The sequence below is a fragment of the Ascidiella aspersa genome, chromosome 5 (genome assembly GCF_963924565.1).
Source record: "Ascidiella aspersa chromosome 5, kaAscAspe10.2, whole genome shotgun sequence".
Lineage (NCBI taxonomy): Eukaryota > Metazoa > Chordata > Ascidiacea > Phlebobranchia > Ascidiidae > Ascidiella > Ascidiella aspersa.
In genome coordinates, this window is record NC_139451.1 from 2138174 (window position 1) to 2151055 (window position 12882).

Here is a 12882-nt window from a genome sequence, read left to right on the forward strand (position 1 = left end):
CTTTTTGACCCACTTTACGTATTGTTTTCACGTAACATCATCGAAAAAATACAACTATCGGGCAACCCCTAATTCATCGAAAAACAGAATCGGCTTTCCAATTCAGTTGTCCAATTATATAAATTGCGTCATAGCGTTGGCTAATACGACCAGTTTGCAGAAAGTTTGTTATAAAAACGTGTTTTTTATTCAGTTAACCAGTTACAAAAACTTGATTAAAAATTGTTCAATTTGACCAGTTTGCAAAACGTTGGTTGTAACAAGTTGTTTTTTTAAGACGAGAATTGGTTGTGTATTGATTAAAAAGACCGTCCAGTTGACTAAATGTTGGTTGTTGATTGGTAATACAACTAACCAGTTTACGAAAAGTTATTCGCCAGTCCAACAAAACGTTCGTTGTAATCAGGTTTACGTCTAGGATTTTTTTCTTGGCAATGTTGAGGTTGTAGTGGATAAGTACTGGGGGTTTGAAGACGACAAGTTGTTGACCCGAGATCCCAACTGGTCGTATTTGCCACAACTTATCTTCTTTAGGAGAGGGTGGAGCCACAACTTTCTGATATTCGGTTGGCGAAGGCAGTTCATGATAAACATGGAGAGTCCCTGTGCAATTACAAGAGTTTTTAGCGTTAAACTATTGATACTTAAGCCCTAATCGTTGGTCAAAATGCGGGGACTGAAGGGCCTAGATCACAGTTGTTAAAGACATGTGTGTGTGTATCGTACATTTAACTCAGCGGGTAAAGCGACGGTTATGGTATGGCCGGAGGTCGTTAGTTCGAACCTCACTGCGGGCTAGTTGTTTTTCTAGCCTGCCTTGCTTGCATCAGTGATCGACAGCTTCGGTGAAATTGTAATGGTTTCGGGTGTACTAGTGATACGTTAGTTGTAAAAGTGGGTCAAAAAGCAGTTTCAGAAAGTCGGATGAAGGTTACTCAACACATATGTGTGTGTATTTTTCCGTTAAACTAGTATTTTGTATTAATATTACGGGTAGTTGCAGCTCGAATTGCAAAAATTGTACAAACATGATAAATCCTTTTTTTCTAATTGAGAGGCAAAAATTTTCTTTATTGTTAAGTAGTTTAGTTACCTTCAGTTGTTAACCTAATATTTTTTAATAATTTGCTTTTCAATGCAAAATCGCTGCATTGGATCACAAATAACGTCAAGAGTTCAATAATATGAAAAAACTATTTGCATATTGCCCGAACAGGTGGTCGAATTTTGGTACTTGAATAAAATAAAAACTTTTTTCAGGCTTACTTGTAGAGAATTGAAGATCGTGAATAGCCAAGCCATTATTTCGATGTAATAAACATTCTCGGAAAAGAGCATCAGAAATCCAAACACCCACGTCAGTCCCATCATAAGCACCAGCGTGACGACGACAATCAAGTCTTGTGACGTGGTGCGATCCGCTTTGGTTGATTGAACCTAAACAAGGTGAAAGTTTGCTTCTATTAACACAGTTATTTATCGTTGTGCTTCAAATTAAATTCCTTTTTATTGTGAAAAGGGGAGTTTCACACAACTTGAGCCAGAGCAGAGGTACCGTGTTTCAAACAAGTCATTTTGAAATGACTTAAGTCTTGCGACTTTAGTTCGCTTGAGTCAAGTCAACTCATTTATAAACTACGACTTAAGTGCGCTTAATCAAGTCAAGCCATTCACCAACAGTGACGTAAATGCACTTAAGTCATCTAAAAACAGTCATTTAAATGTCCCTAGTTTAAGTCAAGTCACGTAAAAACAGTGCCCAAGTGTACCCAAGTCATTACACCACCGATAATTACTTACAGTTCTTCGTTTGCATGTGAGATGAACCGTGATAGTGATGCAGAATACGGCGTTGGTGAGGGCCAGAAGCACCATTGGAAGCAAGAAGGCAAAGTTGAAGACGTGCTTGCCAACAGCCAACCAGCAGATGTTGGAAGCTTTGTAGCCGGAAACGTAGAATAACTCGTCTGCAACGAACAATCAAAGTTAGTAGTTTGTCAAACAAATGCCCCAATATACGAACATAAGACGCCCCAAAATACAAAAAAAAAAATTAGTTCCAAGGCTTTAAATGAGTATTTGGAGCTGTGTGCAACAGAACACATAATCTGAAAATAAAACTTACCCAAATAGTTATTACCATTGATAGGACATTTTTGTATTTAAAAAAAAAAAAAAAAAACAATTTTGTATTTTGTGGCAAAAATGTTTCGAATTTTCTTAGCAAATGATACCATGAGAAATTTATATTATTCTACGCGAAAAAAATATCTCGACTGGAATTTTTTTTATTTTCTAAACGCAAAAGAAAAAAAAAAGTTAAAAGTCATTACCGATAAAAAAGTGATTTACCGTTGCGCTTATTAATTAAAAACAATGCTAATTTGACTTCTTTTCGAAACGCCAAGAAAACTTACATTGAATGTTGTAAACAAGGCCCCAATATAAAACGCGTTATTCTATGTGAACAGATCTAAAAGTCATTAACAAGAAATGAAAAACTTATTTTCAGTACATACTATGCCTAATAACAACAACATATTTTTATGTAGGCTGAGGTTGCAAAGAAATGATTAAGAAAAGTATTGCCCCTTTAACCTCAACCGAAACATTGACATTTAATATTAAAAATAAAAAAGAACTTACTCTCAGTCAATTTTTTTCGACTTGCTTAAAACTTACTTCGCTCGTCGGGCAGAATCCCCGGTTGTTGGTCTCTGGGGTCCATGTAGAAGATAGTAACCCCAGCACTGAACGCCACTATTATGAATGGGACCCCGTATGAGAATAAAGCCGCGTATTTGCCAGTTGAAGGCGACGAGGCACCTAGGACCTTAAGCGAGAAAATTAAGTGTTATCTAGGCTTTCTGTCGTTATTAAATTATGTCATTTTTCATGCATTGTGCAGAGATATATATTTCGCAAAAAAGGCATTTTCGTCTCTTAATTGGATTGAATTATATTTTCAATTATAATTTCTATGAATTATATTTTAAGGGCAAGCTATCTTGTTTAGAAATATAAAAATAACGTTTAATCGAAGACAAATTGGCAGCAGGTTAGAACACTGCTCCGCTAATGCTTGTGTGAAAAATTAAAACTAAATATCTCCTTTACTTAATCTGTTAGATATCGACCTTTTTGGCTTTGGCAGTAATTATCAAGCTACATTACAGATCCGTGCATAGTGTACCTAAGCAATAATTTTACAGCTTTTTTTAAGTCTTTGTGGTGAACTTATAAAGGTGCTTTGCTAACTCTTATCAGATAAACGACCTTGACCTCACCTTGACGAGCACGCGGTACATGTTGAGTCCATTTGCAGCCATCCAGCACCACGCAACCAGCAGGAAATAGTGGAGAACTACTGTGTTGAAGTAGCAGAGAGATGTGTGGCCCACATTGGTGACCCCGAACAAAAAGGTAAGGTTAACTGCTAGCAACGCAACGCACGTGTTTGCTAGGTAGAGGGTAGGCTGGCGGCTTCGAAGCTCTCTGTGGAAGAATGTTAGGTGTTAATCTTTGCAAATTGTCCTATTTGTCTAAGTCTAAAGATGGTAATCAGTTGGCAGTATATAAAGCAAATTGTATCGAATTCTTGACAAACTTTCGCGTTATTAGGTCAAAGTAAATAACTTGGCTACTTTCCACATGATTTTCTACTTTGACCTGATAAAGCACGGTTGTGCGAAAGGGCACATGGTTTGCTTTCTATTTGACCCTTTCGTCCGGCTTAGGTGGTAATTTTTGTAAATGGCTGTATTTGTCCAATTCTTAATAGGGTAATCAGGCATAGGCGTAGCCAGGGGGCCACAGGGGCCATGCCCCTCATAAAATATACAAATATTTTACTCTTAATAATTTGTTTTGTAGCATTTATGAGCATTACCAAATCAGTCGATCACAGGCATGCCACACCTTCAATTGTCATGCACTGTTACGTCACGAACGATGTAGTTATTATTACGTTTGCTATACTTATTAATCTAGTTTTGCTACTTTTAAGTCAGTTTGGTTTTGCTCTCTTGGGTATTGCGCTAAAACTCAGTCAGGTTCTGCTCATATCGGCCATCCTTAACCATTTTTTGACTTTTTTTTTTCTGGAACCAATTAATGCCTTAAAGCCATGTTTTTACCCATTGTTTTCCTGGCCTAGACCAAATAAAAGCCTTGAGCCCATTTTTCCCGAGCCCAAAAAACACCATGACCAAATTATTTCACCCAATTTTTTTCCTGGTTTAAAAAAATGCCTTGCCCCAATTTCTGGACCCATTTTTTTGCTTGGCAAACACAGGTTAAAATAAAACTTACGGTACACAGACATAGACACAGAAAGTTATCAGGAGTCCAACTGTAGAAATGCCAAGTCCGATATAGGTGAAAATTGTGAGCGCTCCCGCAGATGGAAGGACCTCGGAACGCTGTCAACAGTCGAACAATTGAAACGTAACAATGGTAAAGAATGAATTGGAGGATCAATATCGAAGCCCATACAGAAGTGGGCGGCATTTTGTAAATCTTCGGAATAAATCCTAAGATGATGACTGGAGGTTGTAGTTAGACGTAGAATGAGCATCAAATATATTCGAAACGTTCCAAAAATGCTACGTACTTTTGTACGGGTTTTCATATTCATTCTACGTCTAACTACAACCATTAACCATTATCTTAAGATTTATTTAAAACGTTTAAAATGCTACCTACGTCTGTATGGGCTTTAATATTCCTACTGCTTACTACATATTTATCATATAACAAAAATGTGACAGAGTAACAAACGCTACCCAGCAAAAATGCTACCTACTTCTGTATGGGCTTTGATATTTGTTCTACGGCTTACGTTAAACCTCCAGCTATTGTGCCACAAAAATCAGACAGACTTACAAACAATGTCCAATGCTGGCCGATCGAATTCGTTCAAACTCAGCCAGTTTTTCGTTCCAAATCGTGCAGTAATGGATTGTGAAATTTCGCTGAAAACAAAAACATCTCCGTCAATTTTTATGGAACCTTTTTTAATTATTTTACTGTTTCTGAAACCATTGGCAGAACAAGTAGTGATCATAAATTTGTTTCGCTCATTACCTCATTAATGGGTTCTCCCATATTGTACACATCAAGTAGTGGAAATCAGGCAGACTTTAGCGATAAATTTTAACACAATCTCAAGCTTTCACACAAGCGTGCTTCGTCAGGTCAAAGTAAAGAAAATTACTTATTTTGGAATTGGTCGATTTTTTTTGAGATTCACATTAATTTTAGTCATTTTGGTCAATCTACTTGCCAAGTCAAGTCATTAGAATATATAGATTTAAGTGCACTTAAGTGTAGTCAAGTAATTAGAATATAATAGATTTGAGTGCACTTAAGTGTAGTCAAGTCATTAGAATATAATAGATTTAAGTGCACTTAAGTGTAGTCAAGTAAAAAAAAAAAAAAAAAAGTGAATTCTTATCATTTGAAATTCGGGACTTAAGTGCACTTAAATTTTTTAAATCATTCGAATTGACTTACCGTTCCTGTGTTAAATGACTTAACTTAAGTGACTCATAAGTCCCTTGAAAATATGGACTTAAGCCAAGAAAAACCTCACGTTTTGAAAAAACCCTAAAAAACTCACGTTTTTAAGAACACTTGCTGAGGTAGGCGGCGGCGCAAGGCACAACGGTTTGGTGGAAACGCTATATGCTCGAGCATATATCGAGTGGCCTGAAAAAAAAGAAACGAAAGAAATCTTTTAACACGAGAAGAATATAAATAAATAAACTACAATTGAGGAAACACTATATGCTTGCTAGGGATGTTCGTGCATTTAAAGTTAATGTCGGGTTAAAACCAAAATATCTAAATATCAGATATCGAAATAATTAAAAATTTGCCAAGTAAAACTTTTAAGCATAAAAGTTGAAATATGGTGTTTCGGAAAAAAAAGTTTCAGATATCGGAATTAAATTGAAAAATCTGGTATTGGAATAAAAAAAATGAATATCGAAAAATAAAATAAAATATCGCGTATCTAAAACAAGATTGCAATTTTGGGTATCAAAGTGAAGTGAAAAATAGGAAATCGCAATAAAATTAAAATATCGGGTATTGGAAAAAACAAAATAAGCGGTATCGAAGTAAAGTCAAAATACGCAGTATCAATATAATTTAAAAAAGTTGGAGCCATTGGACTCTCTGACTTAAATTGACTCAAGTCAATGTCGAGTGATTTGTTACGCTTTCTCAAGCCTTGGTTAATTTCTGTAAACAACTTATTTTTCACTTCTAAAAGCCCATTGTTTTTTCTTTTCGTTCGCAGGTGTTATCGCCAGCCAGCCAGCCAGCCAGCCAGCCAGCCAGCCAGCCAGCCAGCAAGCAAGCAAGCAAGCAAGCAAGCAACGTCGGTTAGAGCACGGCGCGACTGCCGCTAGACGTCTCGCGTGCAACTTGTTATTCCTCGGTGTTTTTTCACTTTTCGATGTTGCCGGTGGGTGTCGGATGCGGGGAAATCCCAGAGGCGAGCGCGGCTCTTTACCGTAGGCAGACGCTTTTCGCTTTCGATCGAGTCTTGTAAATTTACTGTTTTTGTTGAAAAAACAAGCCTCGTTGAAGTTTGCGCCGCGTATCTGTTTTTCGGACGTTTTAAAGATTTTTGTTTTAAGATTATTTTGACTTGATGTGGTTTTACGGACTTTTCGATGCTTTTTTGTTGTTTTCACCATTTTTAAGGCGTTCGTTTTCTTGCCGATTGTAAATGCATAATTGCGACGATTAAAAAAATGACATTTGCATCGTTTTTGTTGAATAAAACAAAGGCCCGAAGGAAGTTTTCGCGTTTTCGAAAGTCTTTTCAACTAAATATGGCCAATTAAAGTTGGGTCGAGTCCGATTGCGACGGATATCGAGAGGCTTGCTAAGACAGCGAGCAGTCGGCGAAAATTGAGCGTTGAGGTGCGAAATTTTTTTCGACGACTTTGAGCAGCAAGACAAAGACGGGCGCAGTTTCAAGCGAGACAAAAGGGGTGTCGTTTTTCCAATTTTAAGGCGTTTTCTGGCCGATTGTAAATGCGTAATTGCGACGATGTAAAAAGCGACATTTGCTTCGTTTTCGTCGAATAAAACAAAGGCCCGAAGGAAGTTTTCGCGTTTTCGAAAGTCTTTTCAACTAAATATGGCCAATTAAAGTTGGGTCGAGTCCGATTGCGACGGATATCGAGAGGCTTGCTAAGAGAGCGAGCAGTCGGCGAAAATTGAGCGTTGAGGTGCGGCGAAATTTTTTTCGACGACTTTGAGCAGCAAGGCAAAGACGGGCGCAGTTTCAAGCGAGACAAAAGGGGTGTCGTTTTGTCAGTCGATGGCGAAGGCCGCACAGCTAGAAAGAAAGTTCACTCCAACTGCGTCATATGTTAAAAGAAACAAGGCGGCCGCGTGGGGTGGTTAGAGAGCGTTGCTAGGTTGGAGGCTCGATGCGCATGTAATGGAGCAACGGGCAAAGTTTGTTGCTGAAGAGAAGAAACAGCCAGCACTGAAAGCAAAGGTCTGACCTGAGCGGTTGTGACGTCACAGCGGGCCGAGAGAGAAGCGAATATCTCGCAATGGTTTTAGGAAAAAAGCAGCTTTAGTATTAAAGGTTTTTGAGCGAGCGAAAGAAATGGCGGCTGCAACTTTCCAAAGCTACAATTTAAAAAAAATGTCTAATTCTTTTCGCAAAATCTCGGCACTAGTTATGAAAACGTAAAAAATATATACCAAAAAAACTGTAGTATAGGTATCAGTTTTTCGATTTGAACGACACATTATCGGGCGTTACCGATAAAAACAGCCGCCGTCAGCAAGCTTAGGCAACAAATTCCGCAATGAAAATGAAAATGCGCTGATTTTGTCGGTAATGTTGTGTTTCTGCCGTAACGTTTTGCTCATTTAAAAGTAAAAAAAGCAATATTTTGTTAATGTATTGCCGTGTTTTTTTTCATTTTAGCATTGATATTATTGGCGGTAAGCAAGCTCGCTTGAAAAACAATATCCTATTGCGTTGCTGCTGTATTTTTGCCCGTGTGATTTTTCGGTAATGGCTCGCCGAAACGAGGCGCGCGCCGAAATCACGAGAAAAAAACACGACTGGCGCACGCACGCACGCACGGCACGCCGAAACGTCGCCGCTTGCCTTTTTCTTTGCTCAAAGCATTGCGACATACCGACATCGCACCACTTCGAGGACACTGTGACGCTTCAGGTCAAACTGCTGTGCTACAACTTTGCTTTTATAGCCGGTTTTGTAAAAGATAAAAAACTTGTTATAATATAGACCGAACCAGAAAAAACAAACACGATTAAATGAAATAATAATCAATCCCAATTAGTATAAAAACTCGCGCACTCGCGCATTTTTCGCAGCGTTCGGGTCGCGCCTTTTCAAGCGCCTACTACGATGCGCGCTCATAACGCGAGTGTTTTTCGAGCTGGCAAAACAAAACTCGCACATCAGTTAGACACGTAAAATATCAGATGTTTGGTGAAAAAATTTTTCGTTTTCCTTTTGCGCTTCGGCGGCAATTCGATTTTTCGCCGACGGCCGCAGGGCTCTTCATTTTTCGCGGCGTTCGGGTCGTGCCTTTTCGAGCGCCTATACGATGCGCGCTCATAACGCGAGTGTTTTTCGACCTGGCAAAACAAAACTCGCACATCAGTTAGACACGTAAAATATCAGATGTTTGGCGAAAAAAATTTTCGTTTTCCTTTTGCGCTTGGGCGGCAATTCGATTTTTCGCCGACGGCCGCAGGGCTCTTCATTTTGTCGCAGCGTTCGGGTCGCGCCTTTTCATGCGCCCACTACGATGCGCGCTCATAACGCGAGTGTTTTTCGAGCTGGCAAAACAAAACTCGCACATCAGTTAGACACGTAAAATACCAGATGTTTGGCGAAAAAAATTTTCGTTTTCCTTTTGCGCTTGGGCGGCAATTCGATTTTTCGCCGACGGCCGCAGGGCTCTTCATTTTGTCGCAGCGTTCGGGTCGCGCCTTTTCATGCGCCTATACGATGCGCGCTCATAACGCGAGTGTTTTTCGAGCTGGCAACACAAAACTCGCACATCAGTTAGACACGTAAAATACCAGATGTTTGGCGAAAAAAATTTTCGTTTTCCTTTTGCGCTTCGGCGGCAATTCGATTTTTCGCCGAACGTCGCAAAGCGGACAGTTTTCGCTCGGTTGTGCCTGCGCGCTCACAACGCAAGTGTCAATTGGTAAAAAATACAAATGAGTCGAAACTTGATATTTATAGTATATACTTGTTTATCCCTGAGTTTGACAGATGTATCGAAGAGCTGTATTTTTTCGTGTGGTATTTGTACTTTTTTAATTTCCCATGTCGAGTTGCGAACGCGAACGTCTGTTATTTATTTTCGTGTTTTTGGACGTTTTTGTTTGGGCGCGGGCAGATTAATTAATGTGGGTTCGGGCAGCAACAAATGTATACGTTTAATTTATGTATTGCCCTTTTTGTTGCTGTGGGTTAACAACTGAAGGTAACCAAACTTTATAAATGTCAAAGGGTTTTGCCATGAAAAAATCATCTTTTCAAAATCTCAACTTCCTTATTTTGCTGCCTTTAATTGAGCATAGTAGTTACTTTATTTGGTATCGGGGGATCGCGATACTTTTGCTCAAAATATCGTGTAGCGCTTCGGAAAAAAAAAATCGTATCGGTCATCCATAGTGAAAACTGTTGTTGAGCGAATTATTTTTATTTTTTTTTATCGCTGTACCTACAATTCCATCAAAATAAACATATTTTGTTAATGTTTCTACTGCCGTGTTTTTGTATTTGCTTGTTGATATTATTGGCTGTAGACAAGCTTGTTTGAAAACCATTATTGCGTTGCTGCTGTGTTTCTGCTCGTGTTAGTTTCGCCAAAAAATAATGTTTTCACGTACTTTTTATGGCAAGAAATAGGCATTTTAAGTTCTAGGCTTTAGTTGCTCTGCTCGACTGATGTCTGAAACGATAACTAGGGCGGCCATTGCGAACAGTTGCTCGCCCGCCAAGTCACCTACCGAGCTCGTTTCGGCGCGGAGACGGACGATCTCGCAAGCGCATTCGGGTTTACAAACGGTCAGAGCCGACCGAAACGAGGCGCGCGCATCCGTCGCACACACACGCGCGCGCGCGCGAGAGAGGGAACGCAAAATTTGCCGCCGAAAAGCTGCTTCGCTTTGCTTGGCTTCGGAAATCGTTGTTGGCCGCTTTTGAAAGTTAAATTTACTATCGGGAAATTTTCAAGGCGGACTGCAATTTATATTGCAATTTGAAAAAGGTTTTGGAAAGTAATAGTTAGGCAACTTTTGTAAGCATTCTGGCGATAAATCTCCTGGTACAAGAATTACAGCAGCAACTAACAGTGGCATTTAAAACTGTAGTTGCAACAAGCTGCTGGTGGTAACGACTTTCGCCAGTAAACTGCTGAATTGACGGGCTCGGCATGAAGTCAAAGGCGTTCGCATTCACTTGAAAGTGTTGAAAGAAAATGTGTTGCCACTTTACAGAGAAAATAATAAAACTTAGGAAAGACTGAAAAATGTGCACAAGTGTTGTTGTTTCCTTCAAGTTCCCAAAAATAGCTTCCATCATACAATGTCAGCTGTGAACTTTGGTAAGTAAAAGCAATTCTCTTTGTAGAAACAGAAATGGACTGGGCTGCATTTCAACCGTTTATATTTGACAACATAACTTGCAAGTGTTAGTGTGTGAATTTTTTTAGCGTGTGAATTTTGGGCTTGCTTTAAAAATAATGCCAAGTTTTTGTTTTGGCAAAACCATATCTTTCAGTTTAAGAGACAGCTTTCAAGTTTTAGCTTCACCTTCTTTTGCACACTGTGTTTTTGTGATTCAACAATGTTTCACGACTTTGCCCAATACAATATGGGTAATGCAATAGTGGCATAAAATCACGCGGGGGTATTTCACTTTGTTGTTCGTGAGCAAACAAGTATGTACATATTTATTGCCTTTTTTTATAAGTTTCCGATATTGGACGAAAACGTGGATTGCTTCGACTGGTTGAATTTTTTTTGTTTCGCTAGTAGACTTAAGAAACCTGCTGTTCCAAGGGAAACTGAAATGGAAAAACAGGTTTTCAATGAAACAGCCTAATTTTGAAAAGGTTTTCCATTTTTCAATTAATACTTCAAGATTTAAATAGGCACCTAAAACTAGTCAACGTAGCCCCAAATGTCCATGGACCCCAGTTTAAGAATCCCTACTTTAAGGTGTCTCCTTGGGACACATGGCAGTCTTATGGGGCCATGAGCATATATGATAATGTTTATTACCCAGTATAGAAACAAATTTGTGATTTTCATGATGGCTTTGTAGACCTCCACAGTGACTTTTCATTGGCACGTTTTTCAAAATGCTAAAATTACCCGAGCAATGTCAAGTCCTTTGAAAAGAGTGACTTAAGTGTACTTGGTAGTCTGTATGTATTAGTTTACTCATCTTACAGTTAACCTCTAAAAAGTGTTTTAAAGCATGACTTTAGATACATTGGACGTTCTGTAACCTATTTTTCAAAATGGTTAAAAAACTTAAGCCAAGTCAATTTATTTGAAAAGAGTGAGTCTTAAGTGTTCTTGGTAGTCTGCAAACATTATTTTAATCATTTTACAGACCTTAAAATGTTTCCTAAAATATAACTTTAAAGGCCTTTTGAGGTTCTGTAAAGCATTTTTTCAAATGGTAAAAACACTTAGGTTCTATTATTTGTTGTAAAACAAAATTTATCATTTTTCACATTTTATTAAATTGTTGTTCCAGTATTGTTTGCGATAATCGGAGTGGCTGGTACAAGTCGACCATGCTTCAACCAAGCACCACAATGGCACCACAATGCAGACATGCAAGGGGCCTGTGGCTTGGAATCAGTGTTTTGAGGTTCGTACGATTTCCTTAAGTTGTTTGATGAATGTACTGTTGCTGTCAGGCATTGTATCAATTGTAAATTGTTTTTTCTTACGTTGTTTGCCGGCCAGAACTAAATGTTAAATTCTTTAATTTTAAGCATCATGGTCCAATAGCTAGAGTTTAAGTTTAACTGTGTTACTTCAACTTTGTAATTACCTGAACAAGTTTTCAGATTTGTGTTAATATTCCACCCTTGAAACACACCAACAATTAAAAAATCATTTGTGGTACACCTAACCAAATGTTTTAGAAACACTAATTCATCGGCTTTCTTTCACAGCCTGACTTTTTCTACATTTTTGCTTGACATAATCATGTATTCATGGCTGTATGTATACAGGGCAGTCCGAAGTAACTCATGTGCTTAAATAACTTATGCTTACACGTGTCAATATAAAGACAAAGGCGAAAACAACATTTCCAAAAAAATGCGTCCGAGCATGTTGTTCTCGGGTTTACGAACTTTACTTTAGTGGACTTACGTCGCAGTAGCTGGTCGCACCTAGGCTGAAAAGAATTTCGGATTTGAAAAGTCTTCAAGCGTTTGTCAGGTTTTAAAAGGATTTTAGCACAAAAGCACAGGTATGGGTTATTCTTTAAACGACGGATTGAATACAATTTCATTCAGTGAGCAATGTTCACGTGTATGGTCTTGGATTATATCCCCTTTAATGTCAGTTGCAATACAATAAAAGTAAGCCAATATTTCCAATTAACATCAAAAGGCGAAAACAATACATATGCATAGAATATCATCTTAAAATTTTTACATAAAGTACACAGAAATACGTTCGATAATAATTGGAACTTTACAAGCAATAGAAAAGAAACTTGATATTGAAAGCGAAATAATACAAAGGTGTTTCCAGAGCGAAACAAAATAAAACACGATTTTTAATGTAACCAACTAATTTACAATTTAAAAAAAAAATAAAATA

At 38.3% G+C, this 12882-nt stretch overlaps 1 protein-coding gene across 1 annotated transcript; it reads right to left on the reverse strand.

Annotated features, from left to right (window-relative positions):
• Positions 1-274: 274 nt before the first annotated feature.
• LOC146141457 (adhesion G-protein coupled receptor G2-like) lies at positions 275-5106 on the reverse strand. Its single transcript, XM_083390129.1, has 7 exons — positions 5086-5106; positions 4312-4421; positions 3288-3495; positions 2683-2833; positions 1801-1967; positions 1267-1437; positions 275-603 (listed from the first exon to the last, which is right to left on the reverse strand). Exons 1-7 carry the CDS (start codon positions 5104-5106, stop codon positions 415-417), a joined length of 1017 nt encoding a protein of 338 aa, XP_083246255.1. The 3' UTR covers positions 275-414.
• Between the last annotated feature and the right edge of the window lie 7776 nt (positions 5107-12882).